At 33.2% G+C, this 23,206-nt stretch overlaps 2 protein-coding genes across 2 annotated transcripts; both read right to left on the bottom strand.

The window, feature by feature from the left end:
• Positions 1-4,138: 4,138 nt before the first annotated feature.
• Positions 4,139-5,039, bottom strand: LOC133303611 (probable calcium-binding protein CML27). The gene has a single exon (XM_061503538.1). The coding sequence runs from the start codon at positions 4,913-4,915 to the stop codon at positions 4,376-4,378; it is 540 nt and encodes a 179-aa protein (XP_061359522.1). The 5' UTR covers positions 4,916-5,039; the 3' UTR covers positions 4,139-4,375.
• A 12,272-nt stretch (positions 5,040-17,311) lies between these two features.
• On the bottom strand, positions 17,312-18,320 carry LOC133303607 (thaumatin-like protein). Its single transcript, XM_061503533.1, has 2 exons — positions 18,251-18,320; positions 17,312-18,000 (listed from the first exon to the last, which is right to left on the bottom strand). Exons 1-2 carry the CDS (start codon positions 18,318-18,320, stop codon positions 17,312-17,314), a joined length of 759 nt encoding a protein of 252 aa, XP_061359517.1.
• Positions 18,321-23,206: the final 4,886 nt, after the last annotated feature.

Below are 23,206 nucleotides of genomic sequence, written 5' to 3'. Positions count from 1 at the left end.
GGATTGGCTTTTCGCAACTTTGTGCAAATCACTCAACAGATTGGTTATCAAATTACATTGTTTACATCATAGCCATCTCAAAGGTGATTAAAAAATTGTAGAAAGGTAATGATTCCAAATTATCTCCTCTTTGTAAAATATAGTTTTACATGTGATCATATATGTTTGTGGTTAGTTGCCATTGTAATGATCAAATTAACAATGAGTTTGGCAATAAAGCTCAAGCTTTCCGTAACAGGCAATTACTGAAGATGACTTGATTTTACAATATGCTTTTCTGGGTTTGGGTATCGAACTTTAGGATACAAACTCAAGCTTAACTATGGCTGCATTCTTGTTTGACCAGGTTATCAGATTATTCTGTTTGTCGATTTTAGGGAGGTTCTGTTTGTGCTTTTCCAAAAGAAACAAGGACAGGATAATAGAATTTAAAATCAAGACCTCACTTTCCAATATGCATGAGATAAGATAACAAAATCCAAACCTCGTTTGATATAAAACAAGACAAAAATTATATTTTAGCCATTAAAAATGTATCTCACTTACAATTTATTCTATAATTTGTATTATGTGTATGATTCTTTTTTATAATTATTCAGATTTATTTCGTGAACTTTAATATAGTCTTTATTAAAGTTTAAATTACGAGCAGCAACATTTTCAACAAAGAGCCGGGGGTAGTGACGTGCATGGATCGAACCGAACCGGTTTGTTTGAAAAATAGAATCGAATTTGTTTAAATGATTCGGTTCGGAAGTGGTTCGGTTGGAAACGGTTCGGGTCGACCCTCTTTCGAAAAGAAAAAAAAAATTAAAAAATAAAGTTATAAAAATCAATTTGGTTCGGTTTGAAAACGGTTCGGTTCGGAAACGTTCGGTTCGGTTCAAAATGGTTCGGTTCTTAAACTGGTTCTAAAAATCGGTTCGGTTCTTAAATTGGTTTTAAAAACCAGTTCGGTTCATGAACTGGTTCTTTAAAAACCGGTTCGGTTCATGAACTGATTTTTAAAAACTGATTATTTTAAGGAGCAGTTCGGTTCGGTTCATGATTCGGTTCAGTTTTTTGATTATTTTGCACACCCCTAGAGAGGTGGAGTCTATCATTTAAAATTAAGTATAAGATACATCTAAAAAATTAAGAGAAGTGGGTGAGAACAGACTAATCTCACTTCTTCGTGAGAGTAAAATGATATAAGTTGTGTCATTTAGAATGAAAAATATTTTTCTCTTTATAAATACTACTAATTGTTATATGAATTATGCAACGGAAGTGAAGCAACGCCTTAAGGCTGACATCAAGGATTCTTTCGTAGCCTTCTTCATTCTTTTGGGGTTCTGTAGGGTCGTTTATGGATTCTAGATTTGTAACTTAAGTAGAAAAATCTAGATTTCTTAAATCAAACTCAAATGTCAATTGACGTATTGGTTTGGTTCTTTAAGTACTTTAATGTGAAAATTGCTTATATCCTGTTTGATAAAATGTCAAGACTCAAGATGGGTTACCTCTACGTGTGTGTATGTGTGAGATATTTTATTTATATTTGTTTTTAAAGATAGAAATGTGTAATATGTTAGATTTTAGTTTATTTTAATACAATTTACTCTCTCTCTTTTTTTTGGATAAGCATACAATTTACTCTTTTAGTTGTGAAGAATAACTACCAACGAGGTTTTAAGGATATATTTCCTCTCTTTGATGTAATAGCATTAGATAGTAAATATTAAGAAGATAGAAATAAAATTTCGAACGTTCTTTTAATCAATTTTAACATTTTACTCAAAAAATTTATTTCATCTTTTAAAGTTTTAGGATTATTTTTAGGAACTGGAAATTAGCCATGGATAACATTAAGAATTATAAGGCAGAGAATGAACAGGTAGCACAAGAATATAAAATGAAGTTAAAAAAAAAACGTTGTTCCAAAGCACACTATTTAATTATTTTTTATAAATATATAATTTATTAAAAAAAATGTTATCAGAATTTATAAAATTATGACAAAGGAAATTCTCTATATATTTATTAAATACATCTATAATAGAATGTGTTTATCAAATATAATTTTTTGCCAAAAATTTCTTCCTAAGTATAAAAATAAAATAAATTATTTTCCAAAGAACAGGGACTAACAAATAGAATAATTGCCATACATAGTTACATACAGCTATATATGCACGCTGTTGGGAATAAGATGAATAAATTAGAAGCTAACAAAGCATTGAAAATAATATTCCAAGCTCTTATACAAACCTGAAAGCTGGGCTGGAGTAAAAGGATACGTGGGGAGGCTCATCATCTTGGAAATAACTCGTTAACGTGGGGCTTATTTCGATGGGCATTAATCTAATTATGCCGTAAGCAAAAACTTGAGTAGAATATTTGGACTGTGTTTACAGAAATCAAACCCAAAAACATGTTAATTGGGTTGAGTCTTACTGTAGTTTTTTTTTTTTTTTCTGTTTTGTTATAACAGAGATCAAAATTTGGTGAGAGGAAAACGAAAATAGACGGGGTAGGAATTTGATATAATGATAACATAAATATATTTTACATCATTATTTAATGATGTACTAACTTATCATTAAAAGTATTTTAACTTCTCACAAAACTAGATGCTACATAATTTTCATACAGCTACTTTTTGTATTTTATATAATCCTAATTTCTATAAGTAACATATGTTTAACCAAAAGTAAAAAAAAAAAAATTACTAACAATCATTAATTTAAGTGATAAAATGTCTGTTTATGCTAACGGTCCTGAGTCGAGTTCAAGCAGCTTGATAATAAGAAAATAATATTAGGAAAGTTGTCATTTACATATCACCGATATAAATCTGATCATATTAGAACTGGACATTGGACTAATTGAATTTGCTATAAACCGATTAACATGTCAACAGAAGTTAAAAAGAAAGAAAAGTAATTACCAAAAAAAATAAATAGATGTTATGAAATTATTTGAATTGGTAAAACAGAGAGAGAGAGAGAAAAAACGACAACAATAACAAAACTTCTAGAACCGCTGGTGGGGCTGCTAGTGTTAGCTTTTGGCATCTCCTAATTGAAGACGTAGGTAATTCAAAGTATTTTAAATTTCGATCTACTCGATAAAAACCGAGCTTGATGGTTGGTTGTTTTGAAAGAGGTTCAGTGTGTTGATGGGGTTATTAGTATCATGATTCCATCATTGTTAGCAGTGTGAATGGGTATAACTCGTATTCCTTTGGAACGAAACCGTGGAAGTTGGTGGGACAGTGATGAAAAAGGGAGAAGAATACTTTTCTGAACTTTATTTGTCATGTGTACATCTATCATAAACACTTTTAATATGTCACGTATGGATTTTGTTAACTTTAATTGACGCTAGTTCATACGAGAATTATTTTGACCGACGGATTGTACATTTGAAGTATGAACACGGATTTAACCTCGCGCGTAATTCTTCGGTGGTCTTTGGCCTTTGTTTTGCCAGAGACGTGCAAAATGCTGACGAGTCTTTTTATTTGCTAAAGACTAAAACGAGCATCGCAAAATCGCAAATTTTAAAATTTAAAATTTACTGAGGATAAAAAAAGATATTTATTCTAATTTTTATCTTCAAATAACTCACGTATCGCATGCCCTCAGTTATTCCTCGGCTTCAAAAGGAAACCCCGAAAATACTAAATGCCCCAATTCAACTTCCCCCAGCCATGACGATGTGTAAAGCAGTTTCCATTGCCATTTTATAAGGGTTTTCCCGTGTTTTATTGTACCGGCGAGTATAGCAATACCGAATGAAAAACAATCCATCTTCCACATTCAAAATTCATACAAAAAGAGAGCAAAAATTGAAAGAAATGGTTCTTCTCCCGCGAATCTCCCTTTCAGAGCAATAAACTAATATTCAAGGAGCAGAAAATAGCGCATGATCTAAGAATATTTGTACCATTAATTTTGGATAATTTCGTATAAATTTTATTTTCCCAAAGCATGTCAGAATTTCAAAGTAGATTATAACAAGAAGAAAAGGTCAGCACCTAATTCCGCAACCGGTTTATTATAACAAGAAGAAAAGGTCACCACCTAATTCCGCAACCGCAAACAGGTAATCGAGATGAATTCAATCGTTAATCGCCGCCAAGAACGAATTAGAACAAAATCATCGAAAACTTAGCACAAAATTACCATGCACATTTTGAATTCACCAATAACGAAAAGGCAACCATAAGATTTATTTTTCATTTGGTTTCTAATTCTGCGCAGCGATTGAACAGAGTTATTTATAAAGAGGAAACTAGGAGAATAATAATAACAGGGAAGTTACAGATCTGTTAGTTGGATATTGAGGAAGGTGCCTAGCAAATTGCAAATCCAAAGTGCCGATTGTCCTTCTAAGAGGCGCAGCCATTGCCATTCACACGATTGTTGGACATCATCTGCTTGAACTCCTCGAAGTTAACGTTTCCGTCGCCGTCGGAATCCACGGATTTGATCATGTTGTGACATTCCTCCACCGAGCATTTCATTCCGAGACGGTTCAACACCTGGTGGAGCTCCACGGCGGAGATGAGTCCGTTCTTGTCCTGGTCATATAGATCGAAGGCGTCGCGGAGTTCGGACGCGCCACCGTCCGCGGTGTCGGAGCGACAGAAGGCAGCGAACTCGTGAAGGTTGATGAAGCCGTCGTGGTCGGTGTCGAGGTCGTCCATGACGCGCTGGAGCTCCTCCGGCGGGACGCCAGATCCGAGCGTGCGGAGGGCGTTGTCCAACTCGTTGACGGAGATCTTGCCGTCGCCGTTGGAATCGAAGCGGTTGAAAACTCGCTGGAGTTCATCCATGTCTTGGAAGTACACAGAGGATTTGGTACTCGAGTTAGGGTTAGGGTTTGGTTCGGTGACGGTGTTCCCCGCTGCGGCTGGATTCGTCGCCATTGTTAACGTTTTACGGAGAGGGGTTTGCTCTTAACGCGAATTGAAAGGAGGAATAAGACAAAAGAAGGAAACCGAAAAGCCTGAGGTGAATCAAACGGTGCCATTTCCCATTTTATACTTGTTTGGTCTGGACTATTATTCGCGTCGGGACTCGGGAGTGGACCACACTTTTTGTGGGAAATTAAACTAATAATAAGCATGATTTTATCAAATGATAAATAAGGGAAATTGAAGAGTTATGTTGCTAGAACATAAAACTTTTTTCCTACTGATACATAGAAATCAACGCCAACTTTTATTTTTTTTTTCTTTCTAAAAGTACAGCGGACTCCACAGACATTGTGTCTGCAGGAAATTGGAGTTTTTTCATGTAACATTACATATATAAACCCCTAATAATAATATGTGTGACAAGTGACAACCCCATAAGGCAAATAAAGTTGGATTAGTTTTGATGGCTTTTTTTTTTTTTTTTTGTAATAAGTTTTGATGGCTTTATGTTGCTTATATTATTATCTAATTTACATATTCCTTAAAAGTATTAAGGGGTCTTTTTGGTACACGGATTTTTTCCGAATTTTTGAGAAATTATATTTTTTTAAATTTTAAATTTTCAGATATTATCGTAAACTGAATGTAAAAATTATATTTTTGAAAATCGAGATTTTCGGACAAATAAAAATTTCTCCTGTACCAAACGCCCCTTAAAGGAATGGATGTTTGTCATTTTAAATAATACAAAGTTATATCATTTTTAATAAAATTATATTGTTTTGATTTGTTTTTACATTCTCTCTCATTCAATTTCTTTTTTTTTCTAATATTATAAAATGATATAGTTTCATTAAAATTGGTATAATTTTGTGTCATTTAAAATGATAAATATTTTTTCATAAAAAATCACAATTTTTATTTAAAAATTTAATTTTTTTTTAATAACTATAAAGTGTGTATCATTTAATAGTCATTTTAAGAGAAAGAAATAGATAAATTATGTGGATTAGTCTAAGTCATGCAATTCCTATCTAAACTGAAAACAAACGGTTAGACCTCCAACTTATTAAACAACTATATCATTCGCTATATACTTCCAATGTAATCTAATTCTTCATCATTAGGTTGACAAAAATAAGCCAATTCATCAGATTGGCTCATAATTTTTAAAAAAAGAGTCGGGTTGGATTAACAAAAATGATTTGTCAATCTGAGTCAACCCGACCTGATTCAATTGGAGAAAAAACAAGCTAATTCGCGAGTTGCAATTTTTTTTAATATAAATAAATACAAAATATAATATACGAAAATGGACAAAACACACACATGTTGTCATTGTCTTTCTTCCTTCTATAAATCTAAGTCCCTAATATTCTCACATCGCTGCTATTTTTATATTATTAGGCTATGCTGGCTCTATTTGGTTCAAACATCTTATCTACTTTGTAGCAAATGATTCTGATTGTTTATTGATGTTAGTGCAAATTTGTTGTAAAGAAAATTTGAAACTAGAACATTTTGCTTTTATTTCTCATTTTATAACTCTTTGTTTAAGCTGATGGAAGCCACATAACTGGTGCATTAACACTACATGTTTATTTAAATAGGTTGAAAACGAGTCAATCCACTAGTAATTTTTGAGCCAACCGTCGACTTAATTTTTGAGCCAACTCGCGAATTCTTTTTTTAAGCCAACCTACGAGACATATTTTTAAGTCAACCTGCCAGCTAACCCTAACTCGACTCGGATCGAGTTGAGTTGGATTTTTTGACTCATTATTTTAAGTTGTATGCAAGTTGAGCCGGATCGAGTCAGATAGGTCCGTTATGCCAACCCTTCTGACCACCATCACCTTAGCGTTTCGATTGAGATACCAAATTAAAGGAAGATATTGCAATTGTTACGTCCTCCTGAAATTTCTTCACATGTATTGATGGTTGCTATCGGAAAAAGGTGATAATATACTTATTACGGATTCTTACGCTCAAATCAGCCAGAATACCAGAGAGTATAGTGGTTACGATAAAGATCAATAATTTTTATTATGAATATTTTGGCATGGGGTATATTTACAAATGGGATTTGTATTTATTATTTCACATGATAAAAAAAATTTTTTTGCACACACAACATTTTGTGGGCTCACACTTTTTGAAGCAAAAAAAAATTACAGCACGCAAAACGAATTTCTATAACAGTACACAATTACTTTTCCTACAACATAACTTTTATAAAACCCATATTTTATTTATAAACTTTTATAAATTATAAGTTACTAGGGTTATTCTAGCTGTAAGGGACGTGGGTGGTTATGTAATATGTCATGTGTTTAATTCTTCATTATATTCAAAAATAAATTTTTTAGAAATTATACTATATATTTTTCAAAATACATTTATAATCGAGTTAATTCTCCAGAAATATAATCTTTTCCGAATATTTTATCCATTTCAATTAAAAACGTGCACTTACATAACATTAAAATTAAATAAAATTGTTTACCAAAAAAATTAAATAAAATTAAGTGAGTCAAATATTTGTAAATTGGAATAGATTATTTTATCTATCTTTTTTATGCCGACCTTATCTATCATTTTTCAATACCATTAAATTAGAATTTCAATTAATCTTTATTATTTCTTTTTTTTTTTAAATTATGATCTAACAATGTTAGAAAATAATAGATAAAATAGAATAAAAAATAACCTATACTTTTTAATTTAAGTAAATGAAATATGTACTTCAAAATTTCTGAAATCTTCTACAATGAATGGAGCTTGGAATCTAGTGCGATGGCTAGCCGACAGGGAGGCATGTGGCGTGTGCTTATCTATCTAGATGTATTTTATGATCCGGTGATGTATGCATGTGCGTTTCTTCTTTTCTTTTTTTTCTTTTTTTTACCAAAATTTTTTAGAATAGGGGAGCACCAAGCTCACTGAGAATTCAATGTAGAATTGTGCGTTTTAGTTTTTTTTTTTTTTGGTGGTCAAGGACACGCGTTGGACGCGGAGGGAAAGGACACGGGTTGGACGCGGTTCTAACTTTTATTAAGTGAAAAAGAAACTTTTTTAATTGTCGCAAAAGTGACATTTGGTGAAAATGACGCGAGTTGAGATGTGACTCCCGCGGCTGCACTGTAGGGTTTTAACGCGTGAAACTCTTGGATCCATGATTTCCTCTCCTTGGGATTGAGCCCGAACATAAATGCTTTTAATTATACAAGTCAAGAGGCCATACCCTAATGGTCTATAAAACTATGGATGTTGGTCAGGCCCAATATCATTTTCGTCTTTTGAGCCCACCCCAAACTAACAAATAAGAAAGAAAAGTCTATATAGGGAAAACTACATTTTGGAATAATGACCCATAGTTTGGGATCCCAAACATATTTAGAATTGCGTGAGTGGGTTAACTTTGAAGCACTATCTTTTCCACTTTTTTCGGCATCAAGTTCAATATTTTGCTGTGGTTCTCAACTTTCATAATTTGATCGTGGAAGATGTTTTACGTTTAAGAATGATTTCTAAAGGTTGCATGGTGAGCTGAAGTGATGCTGGAGAACCGAGTATGTTCCTTTGGAGGACAAAGCACATCACTTTAGGGATGTCCTTTTAAGAATTTCTCAGGTGCAGTATCAACGGGGGATGTGTGATATGGCTATAGTGGCTTTCAATATTCGCAGCATAACAATTCATCAAATAAGGGACATTGTGTGGGTTCAGGGAAGAGTCATTGTAGTTTGGCCTTACTTTGCCAAATCATCTTTGCAGCCACTGTCAGCATGCAGTGATTGCTGCGCAGGGAAAAGTGCGATGGAACATTTTAACATAGGATCATGTGTGTCTTACGTTGGGAGTGGTGTCAGAAAAAAAAATTATGTATGCATATTTAAGGTTTGGGTTCGGGAGCAGTGTCCCCAAAGATTTTTTTTAAAGAAAATTTTAAATGTATTAATTGTAGGAGACTAATCTAAAGTTGATCACTTTTCTTTTACAAAAAAATGTGAAAAATTTCATGCGATTCTCCTTCACTTGATGAAGATTATTGAATTTAAGGAATCATTGATGTCTATTAAGGTTTGGAGCTAATAAAGTTTATGTTAAAAAAAAAAAAAGAGACAAAGAAATGGTGTAAGGTTTAAACTTTAAGCTTTTAATTATATGGGTTGGTTAGGTTGAGCTTGAACCTATTTTTAATTTTTTCTTTTCAATCTTTCTAATTTTTTTTTTTACTTGATCTAAATCATCCACTCCTTTAAAAAAAAAATCTCAAATTTTTGTGTCAGACATATGCAATAACATCGGTCCGCCTATGGTTGGGAGGTTTGATATGCTTAGTACGCTGGAGCTGATATTACAATGCTATAAGCGCTGCTATGTGGTAGAGGTCATTTGGGCTTATAACGATAGGCTTCCATTCTTGAGCCAATTAAATGGGCGGGCCTGAACACATGGTATTATAAATTTACCTGTGTATTTTATTTTATTTTATTTTTGGTGCTTCTAACAATAGGTATCATCATTAAACCCTCTCCAACTATCTTGTCTTCGGAGTACGATTCATACGGTTAGCTCCTGATTGTACAGTGGGTGCTTTGTACATTTGTCATCCGAGAAGGGATGTGAATAATCTCCCAGACGAAGCTTTGAGTGCAATGGTATATCTCTGTCCCGGAGAGCTACTACCAGAATCGAACACAAAGCCTAATTCTTGGGGGCAGAATTGACTACCAAGTTGCCCACCCCTAGGGTTAAACATACTTATGTGTTATTCTTTATATCATGTTAAAAACTATTTCAAACTAGAAATATAACTTTTTATACTGAAAAATATATTAATGATCTTATATTATATCTATTTAACCCTGTATGTTTAGATAATTGTTTGCAAACTAAATTTTGAGTGATCTTCATGTTGCAAAATTAAATTGAGTTTGAAGCAAAGTAATTTATGTTTGGAGAATATGTTTCTTATAATGCATGGGATAATTTTGTCTCATACCACATATAAAAAAATAGATGAGACCCACTAAAGAAAAGAGATAAAGAAAAAAGTGAATCTCACCTATTTTTTATGTGTGGATGAAATAACTTTGTCTAATGTGACATGATAAATAAATTTTCCATTATGTTTATATTTCTTAATTTGAAAAGTATTTGACAGAATATGAAGCGGTTGCTTTAGTGAAAATTTTGGTTTTGGAAAAAATAAATTAGTTAAATGCTGCACATAGGAATTTATCAAACGTGTTATGTTAGCCGTAAAAAAAAGGGGTTTGCATTTGTCATTTAACATGACATAACAAACTTTCCTACACTCATAATATTTTGTGGGGCTCACACTTTTTGAAGAAAAAAAAAAAAAAAAATTACGACATGCAAAACGAATCTCTATAACATTACACAATTATTTTTCCTACAACATAACTCTTATAAAATCCATAAAAAAAGAGTAAACTCAATTTTTTTTTACGTAAATGCCTACCCAAACACGCTATAAACAAGAGACAAATTTGCTTCTTTTCTTTATGTTTTTTTAATAAGAGGTAGTTTAAAAGAGGAGAAATTTTTTTATTCGAAAATTATAATTTTTAGAAATATAGTGACAAAGCGAATTTGTCGGAATTATTACCAAAAAATTATTTGATAGACTAAAAATTTTCTATGAATATTGATTCAATTCGTGCGCTGGAAAAATCCCATGAAGCTGGGCCTCTATCAAGTAAGAAGATTTTCTTAGAAGAGAGGGTGTTTTGGTTAACAAAATGTGTGATTTTTCCGGTCCATGGGAATCTAAGAATACCATATTATAGGTGATATTTTCTGGTAATATTTTGATTGAGAAAATACACACAAAATAAAATTTCTTGAAAAATCACTTTCCCCATAATTTTTTCTAAAATCCTTTAGCAAATATGATCTTCTTAAATTACCACCTTTAATTTTCTCTGAATCCAAAAAAAAAAAACCGTATACCAAAGATGTATAGGCGGACGCAACATGATAGAATAATTAATGCTGTTAAACATTTACCCAGGGACAAAATTGTTACTATATTTTTGCTTACATAGAAGCTGTTGGACACAACATTCCTGTCATCAAATAAGAACAAAAGTTGAAATCTTGGAATAAAAAAAATATATTACTCTCCTTTTGTATAAGATAACATATCTCGTGGAGATACCGGAGGGAGCCAACTCGTCTCAAAGAGATAATTAGGGTTGGGTAACTCCAAAAAAAAAAAAAAAAAAAAAGATAACATATCTCATGCTGCCTCACTTTGATTTCGCATTCCACTTTTCTTTTCTTTTTCTTGTAAAGGTGGGACCCACTTATGTTCTCTGTACAACATAAGATTACTATCTTATGTGAAATAAGACTAATAAAACGGCTTTTTGACCCTTATAACCTTTTATTAATAATTAATTATCAAATTGACTTTCATTCTAAACTATTTCAAAAATTTAACCCTCTCCAAAAACATAACACCAATCTGTCTCTGTTTGACCGTTGACCACTAAGCCTACCTGGGTACACCTCTCCCTACCCGGGTATTTTTTGAAATTTTTTGCCTACCCGATAAATAATTGAAATACATGGACGAGACTGTTGTTCTTCTTCGTTTAGGAATTTTGAATGACTTTCTATCCTAATAATGTTTACTATTTCAGTCATTCTAAAAGCTGAACTTGTTGAGTTGAGGTTCAACAATGGTTTTTATTCTTTAGCTCTCACACCCCTCACATGAAAACCCTAATGGCTTGAAGGCTGGATAAAATAGAAGTTGTCAATAACTTGTGTTGAAACCTTAAATAGTGAAATTCAGTCTTAATGATTAGAATGGAGGAACCAAGCATTGAACCCTTTATCAAAAAGTGATCAAGGCTTTGTTACCTTGTCAAGGAACCAGTCATCCTAACTGTTTAAGTATTTAGGTGGAGATCCACAAGTGGTTTTATCTCATACACTCATAAAAACATATCCCCTCTACCTTGCAAAGAAAAGGAAAAGATGTTATAAAAAAAAAAAAAGGAAAAGATGCATAATAGGCTCGTGGTTTTACTTCAAATAGACATCAGAAAGTCTTCCTGTCCTAGACAAAACATTAAAAGTTGGCGAACTTTTGAAATAAGTTTCTCTTTGGCTTATTAAATGTCAATAATACCTTCAATGAACATAGACAGAAAGATCCATTATTTTTCTCATAGTTGATTTGTATATCAAAGTTTCGTTCTTAAATGATATATTGGTAATGTTCATTCAGATCAACAATCATTGGTGTTTTACTAAATATGAGTTTCCTGTGTGGGTATAAGTGATCAAGAATTCATACTCTTATATGGGATTCCTTAATTCTGTATACTAAGCTTACTGGATATGTCTACTCCTTTAACAACAACAGTCCAGGTATTTCAATTATTTATCCGGGTAAATAATTCAACTAATTTCTCAGATGCCAAGAAAAATACTCGGGTACACCCCTCCCTACCTGGGTAGGCAAAAAATTTCAAAAATACCCGGGTAGGGAGGGGTGTACCCGGGTAGGCTTGGTAGTCAACAGTCAAACAGGGGCAGATTGGTGTTATATTTTTTTGAGGGAGTTAAATTTTTGAAATAGTTTAGAATGAAGGTCAATTTGGTAATTAATTATTAATAAAAAGTTATTAGAGTCAAAAAGCCCTAATAAAACCCATAAAAAAATACATTTTTAGTGTTGTATAAAATAAAAAATTTATGCACATACAAAAAGTTAAATAGGATTCATTATATCATTTATATTTGAATTGTTTTCATGAACCATTATCTTAATTATATTATAATAAAGTTTCATATTGATTGATAATAAATGAAGTAAAATGCATATAAATGAAAAAAATTCTTTATTGCAATATATTAAGATTTTGTCTAGAGATATAATATTAATTTTATTTATTATTTGACTGTTGTCTCAATTTTTTTTATTTTTTGCACCTAAATTATTAATTATAATATTCTAAATAATAGTTATTATATAATGTTCAAGATCCTAAATAATATAAATATTATTATTTTAAAAAATAATATTAAATTTATTTAAAATAATAATAATTAACCTAGTGAATGATTTTTAAGTATGATTTGATGGGTTTTTGACCACTATAGCCTTTTTTTAATAATTAATTACCAAATTGACCCTATTTATAAACTATTTCAAAAATTTAACCTCTCCAGAAAACATAACACCAATCTGCCCCTGTTTGACCGTTGACCATGAAGCCTACCCGGGTACACCCCTACCTACCCGGGTAAATTTTAAAATTTTTTACCTACCCAGGAACACCCCTCCCTACCCGGGTATATTTCTTGAATCTGGAAAATGTTTGAATTATTTACCCGGGTAGGGAGGGGTGTACCCGGGTAAATAATCATAAACTGGTTGTGTGCACCCATCCTCTTTGTGTGAACAGCAAATGAAAATCTCTAGATTGAAGGACTAACGCATGGAGAACAAAATCTGAAAACAGGTTATTGATGAAAGATATTCCACTGGATCATATGCCTGAGATTAGTGAAGCAAATAATCAAGGTTCTGCTCCAACAAAGGATGCTATTACATGTCACTAGTCAGACAATTCAAAAAAATGTTCAGAATTAGAGGTGAAGGAATTGGGCGTTGACAAGCTTGAGTTGTGGAAAACTGTAAAAGAGACAACTGAAGATGGCAAGAGGAAGATGTTGGAGAGGGTTGTCTCAGATGCTCAGAAATTGGCCATTCTTAAAATGACTCTGCAAGGTTTGAAAAAGAAACCAGAAACAAAGAAGAAAAGCAAGAAGAGAAAAGCATGAGTTATGATTATTTACCCGGGTACACCCCTCTCTACCCGGGTAAATAATTCAAACATTTTCCAGATTCAAGAAATATACCCGGGTAGGGAGGGGTGTACCCGGGTAGGTAAAATTTTTTAAAATTTACCCGGGTAGGTAGGGGTGTACCCGGGTAGGCTTCATGGTCAACGGTCAAACAGGGGCAGATTGGTGTTATGTTTTCTGGAGAGGTTAAATTTTTGAAATAGTTTATAAATAGGGTCAATTTGGTAATTAATTATTAAAAAAAGGCTATAGTGGTCAAAAAGCCATGATTTGATATTTTATTTAGTTTTTAACTTTTATTGGAATAATTCAAATATTTATATATTTTTGATAATTTTCATAATTTTTCACGAATAACGAAGGACACACATTAAGAATCTAGGATGTGTTTGGTCGGGGAAAAATGTTGAGATAGATGGGTAAGTGAGAAGTGGGATAATTGGGTGCCTTTGTTTGGTTTAGGAATTCTGAATATTTTGCTACCTAAATGAGATTGCCACAGAAACAACTTGGACGTCTATCTGAATGAGAAAGCAGGCTAAAGTATCCCTCTTGATATATGGTATTGTATGTTAGCTAGGTAAATGGTGACATTGGGCAAGAGAGCTAATGACGAGCGTACCCCATCTGTTAGTGCGCGAATGTTTTGGGACAGTTCAACGTAAAAATCAAATTCCTGCTGCAATTCACAATCAAAACCCGAACCTCTTAAATTGTCAAGGTGAAAAAGTCTACTCCAATGGATTACATTCAAACAAAAAACAAAAAAAAAGATAAATTCTGGTTCTGAGAACAAAGCCAATCTGGTTTACTGGTTCAAGACAACCAAGGACATGTAGGGGAGATTAGTGAAACAATGAAACCAATGAAGGTGGGTGCTATTGTTCCCAAACTTTGTTGTCTTGTCTTCGGCTCCTGTGGAAGGACACGGTGTACACAGTTGTAACTAGAAATGCTTGTAATATAACATGATTTTTCTGTTGTAAGAAATACCTGTTGCAAGTTACAGGTTAAACAAGCAAGTTTTCTAGCTTAACTCCAAAGAAGAAGAAGAACGAAACCCGTAAGTTTGCACACAATACACTTTCATGATAAGGCAAGTGCACATTCCTATTTCATGTTAATGAAGCTTTAGCATGGAAAACTGGGAAGAAAGAGAAAATTGGGTGATGATGATGGAAAAAAGGGAAGAAAGAACCTTTGAATAGAGACAGAGGAAGATGAAGCCTTGATGGTGAAAGTTTTTGAGAGCTTTGTGGATGATGAACCATTACATTCTTCCAATGTTATGGTCTTTCTAGAAGAAGATGATGATTTTTGTAGCAATGGTTCCATTCGCAGATGAAGCGAACTAAAATAGTTAGACACAATGAAGGAATAGTGAGGTTCCAAACCTTTATGACCTCGCAGGTTTCTCTCTGTCAGCATAGTCTTCATTATTTTTCGCGTTTCTCTCTATTTATAATTTTTTTATTTTTTTCAAAAATTCTAAAAACAAAAATATTTTCGTAATTGTCACTTATTTCTCATCTATATTTTACCTCAAACCAAACATAGACTTTATAAATCTTACCTAATTTGCATGATAAATTTTTTTCCAACCAAATAACTTTTTTTACATTTTCCTACCAAACTCACTTTTTAACCATTTCTCTATCAATTACATTTCCCTGGTATTCAAAAAATTTCTCCTCAACCAAACGCCCCCTATTTCAAGATTGAGTCCTAGGTCCAAACGTATAACGATTACTTCTTGCGGGAATGACATGTTAAGAATGTTAGGATTAATAGTGTAGAATTCCCACATTGAGTGTGTCTCTTTGTATTCTTCAATTGGTTTGCTATATAATAACACCAATATTGTGTAGTTTAATACAACATGGATTACTATTATTTCCTCTTGTATCTATGATATTTAACATGGTATCTAGAGCCTAACAAGAGGAATCTTAATCCGTTTAACTTAGTTCTATTTTCAATAATTTCAATATGGTTATAGAGAGATATCACCCTCCTTGAGGGATTCCCGTTGCTATTTCTTTTTCGGGTTTTTCTTAGTATGCTCTGTGACTGCAGCTTAGACTGATCTGTCACATCAGAAAAGAATGATCCTTGGGAAGTTGTTGGGTTGACCACCGTTGTCGTTGACCGACCACTGTTGACCGCGTCATCCACCGTTGACAGCCGTCTCCGGCGACTTTTTCGATGACTTTCCGGCGACTTTTTCGGCGATCCACCACTGTCTCCGATGACTTTTCCGACGATCCACCGCCGTCTCCGTCGACTTTTCCGATTCTGCAAAGCTTTGTTTTTCTTTAATCTTCTTTCTTCCCAAGATGGAGTATTTATACTATTCATCATCCATCTTGAGGGGGAGCACTGTCCAAGTTGCTGATGTTGTCTCCGCTGATGTTAATTCCAACACCGAAGTTCCTCTTGAGGGGAAACACACTGTCTATGTTGCTGATGGTCATTCCAGCACAATTGTCTTTGCCGATGATAATTCAGGCACTGTTTAGAAGTTCCTCTTGAGGGGGAGCACTGTCCATGTTGATGATGGTCATTCCAGCACAATTGTCTTTGCCGATGATAATTCAGGCACAATTTAGAAGTTCCTCTTGAGGGGAGCACTGTCCATGTCGCTGATGGTCATTCCAGCACAATTGTCTTTGCCGATGATCATTCTAGCATCTTCCATGCTGATGTTTATTTCGACGCCATTTTTAGCACATTGTTAATTTTTGGTTTCTCATTTAGGAGATTTATTTTGATGTTATGTTACTTGGTCTTTCATGTATCAAGCTTGTAGCATATGATCTATATGCTACAGCTTGAGGAGAGTGTTAAGAGTGTTAGTGTTAATAGTGTAGAAGTCCCACATTGAGTGTGTCTCTTTGTATTTTTTAATTGGTTTGCTATATAATAACACCAATGTTGTGTAGTTTAATACAACAAGGATTACTATTATTTCCTCTTGTATCTATGATATTTAACATGACATAAGACATTCATAAAAAAAAAATTTGGTTCGCTTTATTATTGGGGAAGATAATAGACAAATGGCAAAACCCATTAGCGATTCAATTACAATAATAGACAAATGGGTCCCAGGTCCAAACGTATAACGATTACTTCTTGCGGGAATGACATAAGACATTCATAAAAAAAAAAAATTTGGTTCGCTTTATTGTTGGGCGAAGATAATAGACAAATGGCAAAACCCATTAGCGATTCAATTACAGCAATGTGGGGATGGAAAGAAGATTAATGATATAACACATCATCCAACATAAAAATCGAGCAACCTAGGTGCAACTCAAAAATTAAAAGACTAAACCACCCATGTATAAATTAAGAACCAAAGCTCAACTACCAGATATAATGAATTGCTATATAGGAGTACATTACAAGAGACTTAGTAACCATAACATTAAAAAGTACCATACTAAAGTGAGCTATGAAATAAAAACGAGCAAGAGTTTAATAATATAATATAAGCCAGGTAATAAAATTAACTAGAAATTGCTGGACGAATAGTAGTAGTAGAGTTCAGTTGCGGTGGTGAGCGCAGAAAGTGACCAAATAGCTAGCCTTGGTGCAAGTGGCAATGCTGGTAGGGTCATCATAGGCATAGGAATAGGCCTTGGGGCATGCGGTCTTGAAGATTTTAGAATAAGCAGTGGGCTTGCAGGCCTGTGGGCTTCCATAGGAACCAGTGCAGCAGTACTCGGGTGAGTTGAAAGCAGAGCAAGCACTCTTGCATGCCACCACGCGCTTCTTGTCATGTGACCGAACCTGCAGGCCCACCGGGCACATCATGTTGAGGTCACTCACACACCCAGCGTAGCTGCACTTCCCAGATCCCTTGAAAGGGGTAATGGAGATGGGTAGGTTGTACCCATCAACAAGGCTGACATCGTAGAAGTCTTGGTCATTACCCAGTGTGAACTCTGCTAAGGTCGCAGGCGGGGTTCCTCCGATGCCGTTGCAGAAGAGAGAACCACCGCAGTCCCCGGTGGCGCAGCGGCCTCGACCGGATGCGTCGAAGGCGCAGCCGTGTCGGCCCCAGAAGCGGCCCGACCAGAGGGCGGGGAGTTGGAGGGAGTAGGCTTTGTTAGGTGGGAGCTTGAAGCCTCCGCGGGCCAAAATGGGCTTTCCTGCGCCGGGTTGGATGCCGGGCCACACTGGGTGGGTGCACTTGTTGTATAGTATTAATGCTGCTGCTGACACCTTCACCGCTGTTGAGATCAACAAAACAACAACTCTGGTTTAGTCACATTGTTCTCTTTGGTTTCAACTTTCAAGTAAAATAAAATGCTTCTCGTGGTAGATCGTAAATATAAATTGTGTTTGTGTGTTGTGTGTGAGGGGGACAGAAAAAAAAAGAATTTTTTTTTTTTAAGTTTCTGAAAGAAAAAATGTGGGTGTGTGCAGAGTGAGTGAGTGAGTGAGTGAGTGATAGTGTGAGAGTAAGTGAAAGGAGAGTACCTGGAATGTAGGAGATGAGGAGAGTGGTGATTAAGAGGGTGATGAGAAGGGGTCTCAGCATGGAGGCCATGGATGTGTTTGACTGGAAATGTAGGACACTGAACAAAGGGAGTAGAGGAGAATGAACTTCCTGTACGTTCGATATTCTATCCCTCTTTTCTTCTTTAGTAGACGGGGGGCTTTATAGAGTTATATCTTTCAACTTTTATTTCCTTCTACTTAGTTGTTAAATTCTTGTTATTATTGGGTAAATATTTTTAATTAAGAGAAAAAGAAGAAAATAATATTGAGTCTTGTATTCTTTTATTCTTAAAGAGTTTAAGAAATTATAAAAGTACAATAATTTAATTATTTTTTATTAAACAACGTGAATTATACGGGATTTACAAATGGTAAAGCGACGATGCAAATCAACAGTGAGTGAGGGAATGGAATAGGTTGGAATGCGGGCCGTGCATAGGTTAAAAGTATAATGAGAGACAGCTTTTATAAAGTTTGAAAATATGGGCTTCTTTTTTTTTTTAACCCCACATGGAGATTATAAAGAGACAGAGAGCTGTTGGGCATATTCAAATATAATGGTGGTTTGATGGGTGTCATTTGCAAGAAACGGAAAAATGCATTTTGGTTAGGTGATTGACAGTGCTCTGGTCCCGATGACGAGAGTGTCAGAGAGGATTGTCCTCACCTCACAACAACAAATAAATGGGTACCATACACATTACACATGTTGCGAGAATCACTCGCACGACATTGTTGCAATTACACATGTTGCGAGAATCACTCGCACGACATTGTTGCTGGTTGCTGCCTTACGCCTCCGCGCCCTGCAAAATGCAAATCCCACCCACCACATTCTAAAGTTTGAAAAAAAAAAAAAATCAGATTAAAGTAAGTTTTAGCGAAATTCAAAATAAATACATATTTTATCATGGAAAATAATTATCTCATGATATATAAAATAATTATCTCACGCAATAAAAATAAAGTAGTGGGATTTACATTATTTATTTATTTTTATTTTTTTTTTACAAATGATAGGTCCCACTATCTTGTCTATGTTGCATGAGATAATTATCTCATGCAACATGAAATTAATAGATCTCTTTTATCATATATATTTTAAGGATTTGGTGTTTGTTATTTTAAATGACATAAGTTATGTCACTTTAGGAGAGAGATAGACACAGAAAAATGAAAATCATGGGAGAGAGAAAGTGAGTGGTTTTTTTTAATTTAAAATTCAAATTTTCTGTGTCTATATCTCTATTAAAATGACATATTTTTTTGTCATTTAAAATGACAAACATTTTTCCCATATTTTAAAGTGTTTGTCTACTCTCATGTTGTAGGAGAGAGCCTATCTTATGCTAAGACACAATAATGAGACTCACCACTAAAAAAAGAAAAAAAAATCAGCACACTTATCGAAGTATCTATGACATAAGATAATAGTCTCCAACGTGAGATTACTATTTTTCTATTTTAAATTTTGTTAAATTAAAACTATAATGTATTTCTAGCGTACGTACTTTACAAATATCTTTTTTCAACGTTAAAATCAACAACCCTTGAGAATCTTTTCCGACTGAACACTGTATCCGGAAGTGGAAACAGGATTTGTATCGTCTCACTGTTTGAGAACGTGGCAATATGATGTTGACATGAAAAGAAGAAAAGGGTATCATGAGTAGGGGTGCTAAAGGAATCAGGGACCTTTCAAGAGCCTTTGGCTCCTCCAATTGAAAAACTCGGTCTTAGAGTTTCTTAGACTGATCTATTATATTAATTTTTTATTTTTATTTTATTTTTTTATATAGCTTGTAATCTCTCACTCTCCAATCAATTGTGTCCCATATTATTGAATGATTTTGTTTTATATTATGTTGTTTGGATATACATTGACCTTATAAATATTTATGAAATTGCTAGTATTGTTGATTGTATATTTTGTTTGGATAAATTTTTATTGTCTTAATTTTTTTAAGGGAAAATATATTGTAACAAACAAGTTGTGTTACTACCAAGTGACTACCAATTAATCTCACCGTTAGATCGATTATGTTGATCTAACGGTTATATTTATTTCCAATCTTTGTATGGTTATAATTTCCCATATTTAAAGTGAAAGCATTAAATATAAGAAATCATAACCATACAAATATGGAAATAAATATAAAGTGTTAAATTTAAGAAATCATAACCATACAAAGATGGAAATAAATATAAAGTGTTAAATTTAAGAAATCATTACCATACAAAGATGGAAATAAATATAACCATTGGAACAACATAATCGATCTAACGGTGAGATTAATTGGTAGTCACTTGGTAGTAACACAATTTGGTTGTCACAATATCCTTCCCCTTTTTGGGTTTAAACAGGCTAACATGTTAAATCAGACTTTTATTTTTTATAAATTAGTCAGGCCACAAGCCGATGAATATATTCATAATAGATAATAAGCTTAGTCAAGCTGACACATTTAAACACAGACTTAGCCTCTTATGACCAAAGCTCGGCTCGACTCGGTCTGTTAACACCCCTAATCACGAGTCTTTTTTACTAAATTGATAAATAAAATTAATAATTTATTGACATTTTTTTATGGGAGTTACTAATTTCATGTTGTTTACAATAGTTCTCTCTTTTGTGTGAGATAAATATGTAGGGTCCACACTTTAAAACAAAAGGAGAAAAAATGGAAAAAGTTGGCACAAAATTCGATGAGTGTATAACATGAGATAGCTATCTCCAACGAAATGAAAAAAATATTTTCCTTTTTTTATATCTCTTAGTAAATAAAGTCAAATTTATTATGATTTTTTTAAAAAAAGTCAAAAAATAATTACAGGAAAAAAAATTAGACTTTGTTACTCATTAAAGTAGTATAAACAATGAACAAAAGAATACTTTAATATACAACATAAATTTTAAGTTTTTTGTTACTCATTATATTTTGCTGTAAAATTTTACCCACAACATATATCCTTTCATATCTCAAATTCCCTTGTATCGTATGATTCATCTATCAGTATCATAAAAATATTTAGTAAAAAATATTTTATAATTACTATAAAAAATTTATCCGTCAAACTTATATAAAGTGAATGGATCACATTTTAAAGAAAAAAAAATCAATAAATTCAATTACTTTTATATAAGTTTTTTTTACAGTAAAAATTGAAACATTAAATCAAACTTTTTTATCATGTAAGTAACAACAACAAATATTTTTCCAACTCAAAATTTTATACCATATTATTTGCTTCTATTGTAACTTGGAAAAAAAATTGTGAGCATCGAACGTATTTAATTAGGTATTTTTTCTTCTAAAATTAGATAATTTTTTAATATGGTGAGATAAAAAAAATTCAAAAATGATAAAAGAAAATTAAATATGAAAAAAAAGGGAGTACCTAAGGTAAATCGGTAATACCAAAGTTTACTCTGTAACTTGATATGCATCAAAGCAACCAATGAAATAGCATTCAGTAGAGTACAGTACAGAACCTCGTGTCTCGTACAATTAACTAGGAATGGCACGCGCTAAAGCAGACGCGTTCATCGCACGATCGGGTTCAGTCGGAGATATCAGCAGGTGTACGACTAGGATGGTTTGAGTACTGTAAGTGTGTTTTACTAGACGAGGCCGAAACTGCACGTGAACAGATATACATTTATTGTTTTGTCGTGTCATATCTTGGGTTGTGAGTTGTGACGCAGAGATTCAATACGTATAAACTAAAACAGATTGTACTGGAATTGTTGTCGTTTATTACGCAGGCCTACGGACAGAGACCTATGAGGCGTCAATGTATATGTATTCGTAAATGGGAGTAGATTCTTTTATGTGCTAATTAACATGATCATGTCTTGTCGAGCAATCATAAACATATATGGGTAAGTTAATGGTAACAAGGGAGGAGAGAAAAAAATATAAGGATATAAAGTTACACAATTATTATCGTTGATTTAATTATTAAGGATTAAAATTCTCACATGACATGATCATATTAAATTACACATAATAGAATCCATTTCCTTCGTAAATAACATCGGAAAAGTTTTGTCTCTCAACTCATATCTTTATTTTTTTTTTTTTGTTAACTCCCTCTCTTTATCTCTCTCTTATTCTTTTTTAAAATAACATAACTTTTCATCCTTTAAAATACACACTTTTATCAAATAACATATGGGTTAAGTTACTAAACATGGGAATTAGTTTTAGTAATTTATTAATCTCATACAATTATGGGTGGAGACTTTTCATTAATAAAAAATTAAAAATAAAAATTGTGCTATATGGGATGTATAAAAAAGAGAGTTATTCTCGAATAACATATGAATGATTTTTTGTTAGTAAATATTTTTTGGTTTATCATTTATCATTTAACATGACCACAAAAATTTTCCTACACACACAACATTTTGTGGGGCCCGCAGCAAAAAAAAAAAAAAAAAAACTCTGGCACGCAAAACGAATCTCTATAACATAACACAATCACTTTTCCTACAACATAACTCTTATAAAACCCATATTTTTTTTGGTACTAACAAACATTACGATCCTCACACTAGTTGCTATAAAAAAAATTAATGTGGAAGTCCTTAAAAAATTTAAGAGTAAACACTCTTTTTAGTCCTTGGCAATATCTACGAAGTTCTTTTCAGTCCCTGACATAAAAAATGATCAAATTGGTCCCTAAAAGTACAAGAAAAGGGCCACTCTACATATTTGGGAGTTGACATAAGGACTAACATGGCCCTTTTTTTGTAATTTCAGGGACCAATTTGATCCTTTTTTATTGCCAGAGACTAAAAAGGACTTCGTAGATATTGACAGGGACTAAAAATTGTGTTTACTCAAAATTTAAAATAAATCTATTTAGTTGAAATTATAGTCCCTCATAAATTTAAAAAATTCACATTAGTCTCTCAAAGAGACTAAAATA

This window comes from Gastrolobium bilobum, unplaced genomic scaffold (assembly GCF_033153095.1).
Source record: "Gastrolobium bilobum isolate Gb01-03AN ecotype WA unplaced genomic scaffold, APGP_CSIRO_Gbil_v1 utg7684, whole genome shotgun sequence".
NCBI classification, from domain to species: domain Eukaryota; kingdom Viridiplantae; phylum Streptophyta; class Magnoliopsida; order Fabales; family Fabaceae; genus Gastrolobium; species Gastrolobium bilobum.
This window is presented reverse-complemented; position numbering and strand designations above follow the sequence as displayed.

Coding starts and splice junctions, on each gene's coding strand:
- LOC133303611 (XM_061503538.1), bottom strand. CDS start 4,915: ATGGCGACGAATCCAGCCGCAGCGGGGAACACCGTCACCGAACCAAAC.
- LOC133303607 (XM_061503533.1), bottom strand. CDS start 18,320: ATGGCCTCCATGCTGAGACCCCTTCTCATCACCCTCTTAATCACCACT. Junction 18,001..18,250: donor CCTCATCTCCTACATTCCAG/GTACTCTCCTTT, acceptor TGATCTCAACAG/CGGTGAAGGTGTCAGCAGCA.